Here is a 16,477-nt window from a genome sequence, read left to right as displayed (position 1 = left end):
CTGGCAGTGCGGCGGCGGGCGGCGCGCAGGGCGGAGCGGCGGCGGCTGCGGGTAAGGGCGTGCGCGGCAGCGGCGGGCGGGGACCTGGCCCGGCGGCGCGGTGTAACGGCGTTTATCTCCCTGCAGGCGCCGGGACCGTCTGTGCGGGGCGCTTCTTGGGAGGCGGCGGCGGCGGCGGCGAGGGGCCGCTGCCTGCCGGCCATGTCGGGCCGGGGCAAGTCCGGTGGCAAGGCGCGGGCCAAGGCCAAGTCGCGCTCGTCGCGGGCCGGGCTGCAGTTCCCCGTGGGCCGGGTGCACCGGCTGCTGCGGAAGGGTAACTACGCGGAGCGGGTGGGCGCCGGGGCGCCGGTGTACCTGGCGGCCGTGCTGGAGTACCTCTCGGCCGAGATCCTGGAGCTGGCGGGCAACGCGGCCCGTGACAACAAGAAGACGCGCATCATCCCGCGGCACCTGCAGCTCGCCATCCGCAACGACGAGGAGCTCAACAAGCTGCTGGGCGGCGTGACCATCGCCCAGGGCGGCGTCCTGCCCAACATCCAGGCCGTGCTGCTGCCCAAGAAGACGCAGAGCTCCAAGAAGTGAGCGCTGCCCGCCCCCCCCCGCCCCTCCCCGGCCCCCTTCTCACCGCTGCCCCACCTCCCGTCCCAATGGGGCTGGGGTTTCCTTTCCTGCCCCCCAGCCCGGGCTGGGTGGTGAGCCCTGACAGCATCCTGCCAGCCCTCCACTAGCCCCCCAGCCTGGGCTGCAGTGGGGTGCTGGGGGAGCATGGGTGAGGTCAGGCCCTACTTGTGCCCCTACCCTGCCCCTCTTCCCTCTGGAAGAAGTGTTCTTGGAGGAGGCAGCTGGATCATGGCTGTTGGCAGTGGTGGCATCCGGAACCGTATAGTTGGGTCATGGTGCAGAGCTGCTGGTAGCTGCTAAGGATTGTTTTGGCTGGCGGGGGGATGGACACAGGCAACCCTGGCTGCCTCTCCCCTCTGCCAGCCCTGGGGGCTGTGCAGGGCCCCCCCCAGCTGGCCCTGCTCACCCTGGTGAGAGGATGGGACTCACTGCTGCTGTGCGCCCCCCTCCCTCCCCCCCATCCCCAGCAATGCCATCCAGGCCGCACTGCAGTGAGGAGGGCAGGGGGCTGGAAAATGTGAAAAGGAGGAAAAGTTTCTCCGCTGGCAAGAAGTGACTGTTAGTCTTAGTTTTGTTCATGGTAAAGCTAGCGCATTGCCTACTGTAAAGAAGCTCTGGTCCTATTTATTTTAAGGTCTCTTATTTTGGGGTACCTCCCTGCAAAGTCACCTTCCTGCAGCTCCCTGTCTCGGTGGGTGCTGGAGGACTTGGTGGTCCCACATGCTGTGGGTCCAGCTAGTGGGGTGGGGTGGAAGCTGCTGTGACAAATCCCCTCAGAGAGCGTCGCAAGGTCAGGCGCCCGCCGGGAGCGGGAGCTGCCATCTTCTGCCGTGGCTCCCCTCCTCTCCCGGCTGCAGAAGCCCTTCGTCCCACTGAGAGCTACCCTGTACCCTGGTTGCACTTCTGGAAATGACAAGCTGTGTCTTTTTTTGTTGTTGTTTGTTTGTTCAACACTATTTCTGGTTCTGAGAAATAAAGTGATGATGATATCTGTTAACTGTAACCCTCTATGGATTAATATTTCTTTTTAAAAACAACCCTAGAGTTTGTATTAAAACCCACTTTTAGCTAGTACTGTATTTATTTAATGGCTGTGGATAATGTGCGAGCATGGGGGCAGGCTAGCTGTCCCATGACACCTGGAATAGCTGATGCAGAGACAGCTTTCCTCGCTGCCCAGAGCAGCCCGCTTCTGTGGAGGCTGTGATAGTCGTGTGCATGCGGCAGTGTCTAGGCAATCGGACCATAGACCTTCATAATGTGTTTTTTAAGTTAAAAAAAAAAAAAAGAGCAACTTCTATTTATGTGCTGTAAGTAGCATGTGTTCAACCTATTGAATCAGCTGTTAATCTTGTGGATAAAGTAACTTACCCTGGCTCTGAGTTTATTATCTAGAGTAGATGAACCTGGATGCCTGTGAACTGGTTTTATTAAGGGGTTTTTCACTCTGTTGTGGAATGTGGAAGCAGTGTATTCATTAGTGTTGTGCTAATGGGGGTGCAGATGTGTCCTGCGGCTATGCTGGGGTACCCTGACCTCGGGTGGGTGGGGGGCAGCAGGGCACAGCCCTGCTGCTGTGGCACAGACCCTCTGGGATCTCTCTTCTTCCTGTAAAGTGACTGTTACCGTTGGTGACGTGGGGACGAGGGGTTTCCTTTCTGCTGCCCAGTGCAGTGGTTGACGTGTCTGTATCCGAGTGTCTTGTTCTCTCCCTCTTGTTTTCTCCAGGACCAGCGTTCTGTACAACCCAAGAGTGCTTTGTATTTCTTAGAAAAATACAGAACTTGTGATACTGAAAAGAACGGTGCAAACCCAATATGTGATTAAACTGGTTCCCTGTTGAATGCTGTTGAATGTGCTGTGTCTTGTCACCTCACCAAACCTGCTGAATCTGGCAGCAGTATGCAGGAGGAGGCTCTCTGGTGGCAGCTTGGTGTCTGGGCTTGGTTTTCTCCAAGCAGGGCAGGACTAGTAAAACACCAGGTCTAGCCTGGCAGTGGTCCTGCTTGCCCTTCACTCAGACAAATAGTCTTTTACCTGTCCCTGGGAGCATATACAACCCTTCTCCAGCATTTCTCCCCACCATGGGAATGCCACATCGCCCAGTTGCTCCATCACCAGCGCCAGGAAGACTGAGCTGCCCCTGGGCTGGGAGCAGCAGAGGAGGAGTGAGGCTGGACCCAGGACCTTCCCCAAGTGCTGGAGGTGCTTTCCCTACCCAATGGGCTGGCCCAGGACCCTCTAGGTGACCTTGCAAGCAGGTAGGCAGAGATGGGCTTCTGGAGTTCAGATGGGAAAAGTTGATCCTGAGGCAGAGGGAGGAGGCCTGGAGATGCAGGGCTATTTCTTACTCTGAAACCTTCTCCCTTTGTTGGACATCTGGTTTGCTGTCCTGGTATTTGGTGTGCAAGCCAGAGTTGCTCTCTGCTTGGGTTTGTGGGAGGAAGGGTTGTGGGAAGCTTAGACTACTTCCAGTGCAGTCAGGGTTGGGTGCTGGCAAGGTCTGTGCTGGGCTGTGGAAGGTGTAGGTCAGGACTGGAGCTGCTGGGCTGGTCTCTATAGGGCAGTATGCCGCCTTCTGCCCTACCAGACCTGCTGTCCAAACTCATGTGGGGCTGAGTAGCTCTGTAACCACCTGAGCTGCTGTGTGGCTCTGCCCAGGCTGGTGGGGTGATGGCTGCAGCTATAACTAGGAGCTGGTGGCACATGTGGTGCCCTTGGCACAGAGCTCCAGCTGGGTTCTGAACTTCCTCTGCTGGCTGGGAAGGCTGGGCTGTTGCAAAGCGGACCAAAGGAAATCCTGTCTGTCTCGCCAAGCGTTGCTAAAGTGCTTGGCCTTTATCACCTCTGAAACTTAACATCTGAACATTGTCATGACCAACAGAGTGGAAGTCATGGTCTTTATTAGAAAGCTGGAATGGACTTTGTCACCTTCAATCCTGCAGCTCCAGAGATGGGTCTTGCAGCTTTTTGGAGCAGTGTTGCTAGTCCTGGCTCTTCTGAATGCTTCATAGCATCAGAGCAGTTGAGCTCATAAAATGTGAAGGACTTGGCTGAGCAGAGCCTTCCCAGAGGTCACGCAAGCCTGAAAGGGTGCCTGTTAGCCTGATTCCCTTGAAGAGAGGGCAGGGAGGCTGCAGGGCACTTCCCCTACCTCCTCTTGGATGAGTTATCTTGGGCAAGGTAAGAATGGACCTGGAACTGAAGCTGTCTGCTGTAGGAGGCTGCTGTGCATCTTGCCATGTGCAGCAGAGTCTCCATCAGCTGTGTACCTCAGCTCTGGGACTGGCTGTGTTTGGGGGGTGAGACTGGAGTCACTGGCCCTTGGAAGTCCTTGGGTTTCTCTCCAGAGCCTGGCCCTCACAGCTGGCAGCACCCATGGGAGCTCACTCGGGGATGCTCTGGTGTCACAGCTCCTGCCAGTCAACCTGTGAAGTAAGATGCTGCCAGCCCCTCTGACCGAGAGGTGAGGGCTCCAGCTGGACCTGCACGCTCTGTCACCCTGACGGAGGCTCGCAGCCTTCCCTCTGCCTTCACCTGCCCAGTACCTGCCTACAGGAATGCCACCGGTGGTTTACCTTTGAGGTAATGTTCTTTATCAGTCGAGCAGTTTGCCTTGCACATCGATGCCGAGGGCAGAGCTGTGCCCTTGCTGAGACGCGGTTGGTCTGACCACGTCTCCTGGGGAGTGGGGAGACCCCTCTGCCTGCAGCCGGGTGTGCTCCAGCCTGAAGTGTAACGCTGCTGCTGCCTGTGAGACCAGCCAGACCTCGGTGGTGGCATCCCCTCCAACCCTTCAAAACCTGCAGTGTCATCTATTGACTAAGGAGACAACTGCAGGTCGGTGCTGGAATGCAGCAGCTCTCTCCCAGTACCTGAGGTTGCTGGCAGGTACTCAAGCTTGGTGTGGGACTTGCATGGGCAGTGGGATGATGGCTGGCCTGACCTGGCAGCTGCCTGTCCCAAGTATAAACCCAGAGAGAGCCTGCAGCCTCCCAGAAGCAGAACAGTGCTGGTCTCTTCCAGAAGCACAGCTGGACTTTCTTGCTGAATTTGCCTGATGGACCTTTCTTCAGGGAGTAAAACTTGTTTCCCTTCTCCCTGCTTGTGCTCCCAGGGGCACAGCGATAAAGGAGCTGCACAGGGACTGGGCCCTGGAGGAAGGGGGCAGCTCCTTTCCCGGGAGTGCTGAAGGGCCCTGCTGTCACCTGGGGTTGTGGCTGTCCCCAGGCACCCCCCTGGCTTCTGTCCCTCTGTCCCCTCCTCATGGGGACCTTGTGTGCTGGGCTGATCTGTGCTGTGCTCCCTGGGGCACGGATGCTCTGGTGCTCATGGCACCTCGGAGGGGCTGGCAGCAGGTCCGGTGTGATGCTCCTGCTTGTTGTTCTCCTCCCTCGCTGCTGAGCAGGACCCTGGGCTGAGGCTGTTACTGATGGCTTGGGTGACAGCCAGACTGGCCCAAGGGCAGCGCTGCTGTGGGCTTAACCGCAGCTGACCTGTGAGGTACAGTGTTGCTGCAACACCTCCTCCTGCCCTCCCTGTGGAGAGCAACTGGGGGGGGGTCCTTTCCCCTTCTGCAACCCCGGTAGAAGCGGAGGGTCTGTGGTGTGCAGTGGGTGATGAGCGTGGAGCCCTGTGCTCCTGCAGCGAGGCAGAACAAGATGGCCCAGATCCCTGGCAGGGCTTTATGCAACCTCGCTGGTGTGAGCTATAAATAGGCACAGCCATGGAGGCGAGGGGTGGCTCTGCGGGGTGTGCGATGGGCCTCCGCTCCCAGTGCCTTCCTGGTGCTGTCACTTGTGCCCGCAGGCGTGTGCTCAGCAGGAACCCCAGCTCCTGCGGGAAAAGCTCCCCACAGCTGGGGCTCGAAGAAAGGGATGGAGGTGGGGGTGTACCCTGGGAGATACCCCCCCCCCAACCCGGGCAGTGTGGGAAGCCGGATGCTGACTGGGGTGTGGGGGGGTGTCTGTTCTGCAGGGTACCCCCCCCATGGGTACCCCTTCACTGCAGCCGGCATTCCGTGTGTGTCGTGTCCCCCCCCCCCCCCGCATTGTGCAGGGAGCTCAGCCGACTGCAGCCGCGCAGGGACTGCTCTCCTCCCCAGCCTCTGTGGCAGGGGAATCCTCACTCCTCTCCCCCTGCCCTTCCCACTAGGCGCGGTGCAGGTCCCCCCCCTTCCCCGGGGGGAGGCAGGGCGCGCAGGCGGGAGCTGTGCCGCAGCCCCCCTGGGCCCGCTCTGGTGCATCAACATCTGGACGGGCAGCGGGGCTTCCCCCCTCCCCCCCGCCCTTCCCTCCGCGGGGACCAACGCAGCACGGCCGGGCCCTCCCGCCTCGCCCCCGGCCCTCCCCACCCGCTCCCCCGGTGCCTGCAGGGAGCACACGACAGCTCGACATTTTTTAACAATTTATTGGAAACGACGATAAATGAAAAGAAAAAAAAAAAAAAAAACCACGGAAACAAAAAAACCCACCCTCCCCTCCCCCCAAAATAACCGAAACCAACCCAAAACCGATTAAAAAAAAAAAAAATTAAAGGCCATTGAAGATGCGACCTGAACCGGCGGCCCGAAGCTCCCCCCACCACCACCCCCAGGCTGTCCCGCCAGGGGGCGGGCGGCCGCCCGCGAGCACCGCCCTAACGAGCGCCCCGACGCCGCGGTAGCCAATTGGCGCCCAACGGGCCCGTTGCCATGGCGCCGGGGGGGCCGGGAGCCAATAGGGGGCGCCGTGGCTTTTCGAAATCGCTGCGAGCAGGCACGGTGCGCCCGGCGGGAGGGGCGGGGCGGGGGCGCGGAGCGGGCCCGGGCGGCGGGAGCCGGCCCACGTGGCGCGGGGGGCAGCGGGGGCGCCGCCGCAAAATGGCTGCTATGGAAACCGGGCGGGAAAAAACCCTGTAAAGCACCGGGGAAACGGGGGGGGAAGGGGTCGGGAACCGTCTACACGCGGGGAGGGGCACGGCCGAAAACAAAAGGGCGCGATCGGGGAGAAGCCGCGTAGGGGGGGGGACGGGGGGGGGGGAGAAAAGGGGGGAGGGATGGAAAAAATAAGGCGTCGGAGAAGGGGAAGGGGGGCTGGGGCAGCCGCAGCCCCGCTCACCGCGCACGGCGGCGGCTGCGGAGCCGAGTCAGCAACACAAAGACAAAGCGGGTCCCCTGGGGTCCGTCCTCAGAGCAGTCTGTGCCGCGGGGCTCTCAGTCCGGGGGGGGGGGGGGCGGCGGGGGGCTCCCTGCGCCCCGCTCTCATGCCTTCCTGCTCTTGAGTGCCTTGGGCTTTGCGGACTTCTTCACCTTCTTGCCCCCGGGGGACGCGGCTCCCTTCTTGGTGGCCTTCTTGGCTTTGCCCTTGTCCTTCTTCGCCGCCGCGCCGCCGGCTCCCTTCTTGTGGGATTTCTTCTCGGGCTTCTTGCTCTTGGTCGCCGGCTTCTTCTCCGCCCGCCGGGACGTGGAGGCCGTCGCCTTCTTGTGGGACTTGTGGGCGCTGCTGCCCGCGCCCCCGTCGCCGCCGCCTTCCAGCTTCTTCCTGTTGAGCTTGAAGGAGCCGTTGGCGCCGGTGCCCTTGACCTGGAGCAGCGTGTCGTTCTGCACCAGCGCCTTGATAGAGTACTTCAAGTAGGTCCTGCCGTTCTGCTGGTCGAACCAGGCCACCTTCTTGGCCTCGTTGTAGATCTTGGCCAGCGAGGAGCCATTGCGCTCGCCCAGCTTGCGGATCGTCTCCACCACCAGCTGGCTGTATTTGCCCGGCTGGTTCTTCTTCTTGTTGTTCTTCTTCTTCTTCGACGGCGACAGCGAGGAGCCGCCGCCGCCGCCGCCTTTCGCCTTCTTGGCGGCCGCTTTCTTCTCCGGGGCGAGCGGCACCTCCTCCGCCTCGGTCAGGGGCAGATCGGCTTCTTCCAGCTCCACCGACATGGTGCCGCGGGGGGCGCGGGCCGCAGGACGGAGGCGGGGGCGGGCAGGGGGAGCCGCGGCGTGGCGGAGGCCCGGCGCGGCGCGCTGCTCTCTGTCTCCGCTCGGCTCCGCGCCGCCGCCGCCGCGCTCTGGTGGGGCGGGCGCCGCCGCCGCCCTTTATATGGGCGCGGGGCGGACCACGTTGAGAACAACAACAGCCTGGTCCGCCGCCAGCTCCAACTTGTGCTTCTTGGGGCCCTTTCGCGGGGCTCCCGCGCCGCCGCCGGGCCCCCCCGCGCCGCCCCGCCCGCCCGGCGCCCCGCGCCCCGCCGCCCCCCAGCCCGCCGCCGCCCCCCCGCCCCCCGCCGCGCGCCGCCCGCCGCCCCCCGCCGCGATTTCGGGGGCGCGCCCGGCGCGGCGGCGGGAGCGAGGAGGGGGGCGCCCGGCGCGGCGGCGGCTGGGGCCCCGCGGCGGCCCCCCCGCGCGTCGCTGTCGCCGCCGCCCGGTGCCCAAGAGGGGCCGCCGCGGGGGGGGGGAGGCGGCGGGCGGCGGGGGGCGGCGGCGGCGGCGCTGGCCCCGGGTTCTCCGGAGGGAACTAACACAGGCGACGCCCTCCCGCGGCCGCCGGCAGCAGCGCGGAGACGCCGCGCCGAGGCCGGGGGTCCCCGCCCCGGCGACGGGGGCCGGCCCCCCCACCGGCCCCCAGCCCCGCGGCCACCCGGACGGGGCCTCCGAGGGGGGGGGGAGCCCTGCGTGTCCGGTGCCGCGCCGCCCCCCCCCCCCCCCCCCCCGGTGGGCACCGCCCCGCAGCGGAGGGTGCGGGCAGCGCGGCGGGTGTAGGTGGGCTGGCGGTCGGGGGACCCCCGGCTTGGCACAGTGCGGGGGGGGGGTGTGTGTGAATCGCTGCCGGCCCTGCACGCCGCGGCGGGGGGGTGTCTCCTAGCCCCGCTGCAGGCCGCAGCTCTGCATCGGCTGGGGGGGGGGGAGCAGCAACGGTGCTATAAACCCCCCCAAATACCCCACCCCCACCCCAAAATCCCACCGGGGGAACGAGCCTTCCCGGGGGGGCGGTTCCCGGGGGGCGGGTGTGCACAACGCCCCCCCCTTGCAAAGCCCCGGAGCCGGGCCTGGAGGAGCCCCTCTCCCCCCCCCTTGCACCCGGGAGTGGGATCCGTGTGTCCCCGCCGTGGGGAGGGGGGGATCGGGGGCTGTGAGTGCGCAGGGGCACCCCCCGCAGCCGGCAGAGGGGCAGCCGCCGGGGCCCGCAGGCATGTGCGGGGACACGGGGCACACGCACAGGCGTGCACACCCCCCCCCCCCGCACACGCACACCCCCCCTGCACACGCACACACATGCACACGCACACGTACACACCCGCACGCACTCTCGCACCCCGCCCACGCACGCCGCGCCGAGCCCGCACAGCCCCGCCGCCTCCCCTTCCTCCTCCTCCTCCTCCTCCTCCTCCTCCTCGCCCCATCCCCCGGCTCCTTTCCGCCATTTCCCTCGCCCGGGCCCCCCGCCGCAGCCGGAGGGGACGAGCCGCTGCTGCCCGCGGTGCTGGGGGGCCCTGGGGGCCGCCCGCCGGGCGCTCCCCTTGCCGGGGCCAGATCCTGCCCGGTCGTGTGTATTCCCCCCCCCCCAGCCGTGTCCTGCAGCGGGGTGTCCTGTCCCGCTCCCTGCCCCCCCCCAGGGGAGACACAACCCCCATAACAGGGGGGTTCAGCCCCCCCCCCCCCACATAGCAGCCGTGGCCGGGCACCCCTGTGATGAGTTGTGTCCGGCCTCTGGGAGCTGCGAGGCACTGGGGCAGAAGGGGGGCTTCGGCCCGGATGGGTGCAGGGGGGCCTGGGTGTACCGGGGAGGGGGCCGTGGTCCCAGGACCCCCCCAGCGGAAGCCCCTCGGCCCTGGGGTGGGCAGCATTGCATGCCCACCCCTGGAACGCAGCACCCACCGCCCCAGCTGCAAGGAGGGGGGGTTAGGATGTGTAATGTATAGATAGATACGTGTGCGTGTGGGGAACGTGCAAACGTGTGTGTGTATCTAATGCTGTAACCAAATGGAAACTTCCAGCTAAGCTGGCTGTATATTATGGTTGTGTAGGGGGAGTGTGCGTGTCATGTATATTAGATATATAAAATATGTAATATTATTTATTGTAATAGCTATATGTACATTTAAAAGAAACGTAAGTGCACGCATACCTATAAACACATAGGTATGTATTTTTAAAATATTGACATAAACCTATAAATATTTAAAGCAAATATACATGGGTGGGTGGGGGTGTGAGAGAGGCCGGGCAGTGCAATGCTCTCGCGCACATTTGCGTGGCCGTGAGCGCGTGCGGCACGCACCCTGAGTGAACCCCGCAGGCGCAGAGCCCCCGGGGTGTCTGGGTGGGTGCTCCTCTCCCTTCCCCCCCAAAGAGGAGGTAGGCAACAGAACACACATGTATGAGTATATGAGGATATAAATATTTGAATAAAATATATGGGGGGGAGGCTCTGTGTGTGTATGTGTGCTTCTCAGAGAGGGAGAGATACACAGAGACTGGGAGAAAGTAGCCCCAGCACACACACACATTCTCTCCCTATATGTGCATATATACTTATATAGACACAGAGAGCAAGTCTTGTTCACGTACACACCTCTCTTGTATACATATGTAAGAGAGCTGTTCACACACACATGCTCCTCTCTCACATGCTCTGGATATGCATATATACATGTATACTGGGAGTGAGCTGTTCTCACACAATTACTCTTGCTATATATACACACATATATAGGCAGATATGCATACATATTTATAAACATATAGAGACACACTTCTCACACATTTCTATCTAGGTATATATATACATATATACATATGTACAGAGAGAGTGAAAGGTGCACACACGGTTCTCTGTCACTATATATGTCTATATATGTATATAGGCATATATAGAACTGGGGGGTGTGAGAGAGTGAGTGCATGCTGTGCAAACACACAAACAATAGTCTCACTACACACACACACATATATGTATGCATATATACTTATATGGGGGCGAGAGACCTGTTCTTTCTCACACACACTCTTCTCTCTCAACCTCTCTCTATATGCACATATACACACACACACACTGAGCGAGCGTGTGGTATTTCACAACACACACACTACCCCCCCTTGATATATAGAATTGCATTTATACATCTATACTTAGCTGTTATGCACAACTACACACACAGTATTCTCTCTCGCTAGATACTTATATGCATAGATACATACATACACAGAGCGAGCGAGAGCTGGTCACAGGTTATTCTCTTATTGTCTCTATAAATATATATATTCATATATACTTGAGAAAAAGAGTGAGAGCTATTCTCGCTACTTTTAAACACACACATTTTCTATCATTCTCTTTCTCCCCACCCCATATACATGTATAATCTCTGGGGTGCATAAATGTATGCATATATAGATGTGTGTGTATATATATTTTCTCTCTGTATGGATATACATACATAGAGAGCAAGCAAGAGTTTTTCTCACACACACAATACTCTTTCTATATAGATGCATATATACATGTATACTTACATATATATATACAGAGAGACTGTTCATGCATAATTCTTTATATATGCATATATACATATATAATTAGAGCACTGCTTACACAAACACGCACTGTTCTCTCTCCATATATGGTGCATATGTATCTATATACTGAGATGTTCTCACACACACAATACTCCTTTCTCTTGCTGTATGTATACATATATGCATATATACTCTATATACAGAGTTGTTCACACATGTAATTCACTACATATACAGACTTAAGGAGAGAGCTGTTCCCACACTGTTGTCTTGCTATACACACACACACACACACACACGTATGTGTGTATACAGAGGGGAGAGCTGTTCCCACACGTAATTCACTACATGTATATACATATATATATACACACACACACTTAGGGAGAGAGCTGTTCATACAAATTCTCTTGTGCTATATACACTTCATATATATATACACACACACACACACGTCTATATACAAAGAGAGCGCACTGTTCTCACACAAAAACACCCCCCTCCCCATATGCATCTATACATATATACTCACCCACATGTGCATATATACTGTATATATGTTTATATATACAGAGCGCACTGTTCTCAAACACACAATTCCCTCACTACATATTTATACATACATGTGTACTTAGGGAGAGAGTGAGCTGTTCACACATGCACAATTCTCTCGTTATATATAAATATACATATCTCTAGGCATATATGCCTACATACTTATATAGCATCATAGAGTGAATCATAGGATGGTTTGAGTTGGAAGGGACCTTAAAGATCATCTAGTTCCAACCCCCTGCCATGGGCAGGGACACCTTCCACTAGACCAGGTTGCTCAAAGCCCCATCCAACCTGGCCTTGAACACTGCCAGGGATGGGGCAGCCACAACCTCTCTGGGCAACCTGTTCCAGTGCCTCACCACCCTCACAGTGAAGAACTTCTTCCTTATATCTAATCTAAATCTACCCTCTTTCAGTTTAAAGCCATTACCCTTGTCCTATCACTACATGCCCTTGTAAAAAGTCCCTCTCCACCTTTCTTGTAGGCCCCCTTTAGGGACTGGAAGGCCACTATAGGGACTGGAAGGCCTTTATAAGGTCTTCCCAGAGCCTTCTCTTCTCCAGGCTGAACAACCCCAACCCTCTCAGCCTGTCTTCACAGGGGAGGTGCTCCAGCCCCCTGATCATCTTCATGGCCCTCTTCTGGACTCGCTCCAACAGGTCCATGTCCTTCTTATGCTGGGGGCCCCAGAGCTGGATGCAGCACTCCAGGTGGGGTCTCATGAGAGTGGAGTAGAGGGAGAATCACCTCCCTTATCCTGCTGGTCACGCTTCTTTTGATGCAGCCCAGGATACGGTTGGCTTTCTGGGCTGCAAACACAGATTGCCTGGTCATGTTGAGCTTCTCATCAGCCAGCACCCCCGAGTCCTTCTCCTCTGGGCTGCTCTCAATCCATTCTCCGCCCATCCTGTATTTGTGCTTGGGATTGCCCTGACCCACGTGCAGGATCTTGCACTTGGCCTTGTTGACCTTCATGAGGTTCACACAGGCCCACCTCTCAAGTCTGTCAAGGTCCCTCTGGATGACATCCCTTCCCTCCAGCGCATCGACCACACCACACGGCCTGGTGTCGTTGCCAATCTTGCTGAGGGTGCGCTCAGTCCCACTGTCCATGTCGCTGACAAAGATGTTCAACAGCACCGGTCCCAATAACGACCCCTGAGGAACTCCACTCATCACTGGTCTCCACTCTGACGTCGAGCCGTTGACCACAGCTCTTCTAGTGTGACCATCCAGCCAGTTCCTTATCCACCAAGTGGTCCATCTGTCAAATCCATGTCTCCAATTTAGAGACAAGGATGTCATGCGGGACAGTGTCAAATGCTTTGCACACATCCAGGTAGATGATATCTGTTGCTCTTCCCTTGTCCACCAATGCTGTAACCCTGTCGTAGAAGGCCACCAAATTTGTCAGGCACAATTTGCCCTTGGTGAAGCCATGTTGGCTGGCACCAGTCACCTCCTTATTCTCCATGTGCCCTAGCATAGGTTTCCATAAGGATCCGCTCCATGATCCTGCTGGGCACAGAGGTGAGACTGACTGGCCTGTAGTTACCCAGGCCTTCCGTTTTTCCCTTTTAAACAGGGAACATACACACGGACATCCACATGAGCACACACCTAAGTCTCTCACTGTGTAAAAAATATGCATATATACACGTACATAATGAAAGACAGACCTGTTCTCTCTCTCTCACACACACACCTCTCTTGAGCAAGATACACATGGGCACGGATATATACAGGGAGGGAGAGATGTTCACACACAGAGTTCTCTGTCCCTGTATGTACATACAAACACATAAATACTTATCTAGAGAAAGGGGGAGAGAGCTGTTCAAACACTCGTCTCCTACTACACGTCCATAAACACATATGCATATACACATACACACTGGTATCGGGGAAGAGAGCTCTGCTCTCTGGTAGACACACACACTTCTATCTCTCAATATGCACACACACACATATATATATACACACAGAGAGCGAGTGAGCATGCACTTTTCACACACAGCCACACATTACCCCCTCTATAGGAAATTGCATACCTACAGCTCTACTTGGAGAGAGGGCCGTTCACACACAAATGCATGCACAGCACTCTCTCTGCCCCCCCCGACACATACATGCAGAGAGCTGTTCACACACATTCTCTCTCTTGCTCTATCTATATTTTTAGACATATATACATAACCAAATGAGCAAGAGCGATTCATACACACAACCACATTTTCCATCACTCTTTCCACCTGCTCCGCCCCCCCCCGTCTCTGGGGTGCATAAATGTATGCATATGCATATATTCTCTCTCTGTATGTATATGCATAAGTAGAGAGAGCAAGTGCCAGTCTCACACACACTACTTTCTCTTGCTATATATAGGAATATATAGATACATATATACACAGCTTGTTCATACACATAGCACTGTCTCTCCATATATACATATATAATTAGTGTACATGCCATTTACACAAAACCACACTATTCTCTCCCCATATGTATGCATACATATGTATATACTTAGTGAGCTGTTCACACACAATACTCCTCTCTTGCTATATGTATACATATATATGCATATAAACATATATGTGCTCTATATATAGACTGCTGTTCTCACATACTTTTCTCACTACATATATATATAGATATATACTTAGAAAGCTGTTATCACTCACAATTCTCTTCCCATATATACACACATGCATATAATTTTATATATATACACAGAGAGACAGCTGTTCACTCACACAATTACACAATTCTCTCTTGCTATACACACACACACATATACACATATATACTTAGATATTGGCAGGGGGAGAGGTAACAGGTCTCTCACTCTCTCTTTTCCCCTCTCTCCTCCCTACATATATACTGAGAGCTGTTCAGAGAACTCTTCTCACACACACAATACTTTTCAGGCTATGTGTATCACATATATATGCATACATATATATATACACACACACACACAGACTGTTCACATGCATACAAACTTAATTATCTTTATATATATACACACAGAGGCATATATACTTTGAGCGCCTTGTTCACACCCCACCCCCCCTTAATCTCCATCTATATGTGCATACATAAACATATATAGAGGGAGAGGGCTTTTCACACACACTGTCTACCCGCCCCCCCAATACATACATCTATACTTAGCAAGCTATTCATGTAAAAACATATACAGAGTGAGCAAGAGCCATTCACACACATTATTCTCTCCTGATGCATGTGTGTATGTATTCAGATATGTCTATATACTTGAGAAAAAGAGTGAGAGCTTTTCAAACACATGCACACACATTTTCTTTCATTCTATCTCTCTCCCCCCTCCCCCCATGTATGCTCTCTGGGGTCATAAATATATACAGATATATGTTTATATCTTGATATATATTCTCTATGCATATACATATGTAGAGAGCAAGCGATAGCTGTGCTCACACAATACTCTCTCTTGTTACAGATATGCCTGTACAGATGCCTATAGAGAGATTGTTCACATACATAATTCTCTTTATATATGCATGTATACATATATAATTAGAGAAAGCGCTGTTTACATACCCTTTCTCAGAGAAATATAAAAATAGCTAACCTACACACACACACGCACCTGCATGTATATGACCCATTTATATATGTAACACTGAAATATAGAAATAATATATAAATATATGTAAATAATATGTATAAAAATAGATATAAACCATACATAAGTGTATAAATATAAAAAAAATAAAATATGGGGCGGTATCTGTGTGTGTAGACAGAGAGAAAGAGAAAAAACACACATGCACACATACAAATATAAGCATATAAGTATAAAATAATTTCAAATGTGTCTGAGTGTGTATGATCATCCCTGTCTCTCCATATATGGGGGTGAGATAATACATAGACATACACATATTTGTAAGTGTGTATATCTATATCTACATCTATACATTCATATTGAAATGTTTTGATGTAAATATATAAATAAAATGAGGGTAGCCATATCTGTGTGTGCGATAATTTTTTCTTTCTCTGAATATATATGTATATGAAGAAACACTTTATGTTGCATGTGTGTAAATTGGTAGGCCTGCAACCACGTATGTCTCATAAATGGAAACCTATAACTAAACTCACTTGTGCTCTCTGTCTCCGAGCCTTGGGATATGTCTGTGTAAGTAGAATATCGCAACACACACACATGCACACACACACTCTCTCTGTGTCCATGCTGTCTTGTTTGTGCTCTTGTGCTTCCTTGCTCATTTGCTCTGTAGCCCACAAAAGATGCGTCTTGATAAATATATACATATACCCATTACCGCTTGTGTAAATGTGTTTGAATGGTAAACCACACACACACAGACGTTTAGCTAAACATGTTTCTGTGTACCTATAGGATCCTGAACACGTCTTTGTGCTTGTATCACGCATTTCCCTACAAGCACACGGGGGTTCTGTGCACACCTGGGGGCTGGTGGCGGCGGCCGTTGGGGGCTCCAGGTGTGCGGGGACACGGCTGGCACCCTGCCCGCCCGCGGTGGCTGCGGCAGCGGGCGCTGGGCAGGCAGGAGGGCTCCCACCGCAGGGGCAGGGCAGGTAGCGATGCAGGACACGTCCAGCCGCAAAGCCCACCCGAGTGCCGCTGCCAAGGCACGCGCCGAGCTTTGCCGCCCCAGGCTTCGCAGCTTGGCATCTCTGGGCTGCTTTCCATGCGACGGCGGTCGGTCTTTAATTTCTTTGAGGCTACTCCCCCCACACAGCCCCTGCAGCACAGATGCGGTTGCGCGATTCCCCGG

At 55.2% G+C, this 16,477-nt stretch overlaps 2 protein-coding genes across 2 annotated transcripts; one reads left to right on the top strand and one right to left on the bottom strand.

Moving 5' to 3' along the window:
• LOC142042680 (histone H2A type 2-B) lies at positions 1 to 2,465 on the top strand. Its single transcript, XM_075052850.1, has 2 exons — positions 1 to 51; positions 127 to 2,465. The coding sequence occupies exon 2, from the start codon at positions 202 to 204 to the stop codon at positions 580 to 582; it is 381 nt and encodes a 126-aa protein (XP_074908951.1). The 5' UTR covers positions 1 to 51; positions 127 to 201; the 3' UTR covers positions 583 to 2,465.
• Positions 2,466 to 6,091: 3,626 nt separating this feature from the next.
• Positions 6,092 to 7,803, bottom strand: H1-10 (H1.10 linker histone). The gene has a single exon (XM_075052939.1). It carries the CDS (start codon positions 7,526 to 7,528, stop codon positions 6,863 to 6,865), a length of 666 nt encoding a protein of 221 aa, XP_074909040.1. The 5' UTR covers positions 7,529 to 7,803; the 3' UTR covers positions 6,092 to 6,862.
• Between the last annotated feature and the right edge of the window lie 8,674 nt (positions 7,804 to 16,477).

The sequence above is a fragment of the Buteo buteo genome, chromosome 21 (genome assembly GCF_964188355.1).
Source record: "Buteo buteo chromosome 21, bButBut1.hap1.1, whole genome shotgun sequence".
NCBI lineage: Eukaryota > Metazoa > Chordata > Aves > Accipitriformes > Accipitridae > Buteo > Buteo buteo.
Note: the sequence above shows the minus strand (reverse complement) of the source record. Positions and strands in the feature narration are given on the sequence as shown.

What these genes read in the sequence shown, in the direction of transcription:
- H1-10 (XM_075052939.1), bottom strand. Translation starts at nt 7,528, where the DNA reads ATGTCGGTGGAGCTGGAAGAAGCCGATCTGCCCCTGACCGAGGCGGAG.
- LOC142042680 (XM_075052850.1), top strand. Translation starts at nt 202, where the DNA reads ATGTCGGGCCGGGGCAAGTCCGGTGGCAAGGCGCGGGCCAAGGCCAAG.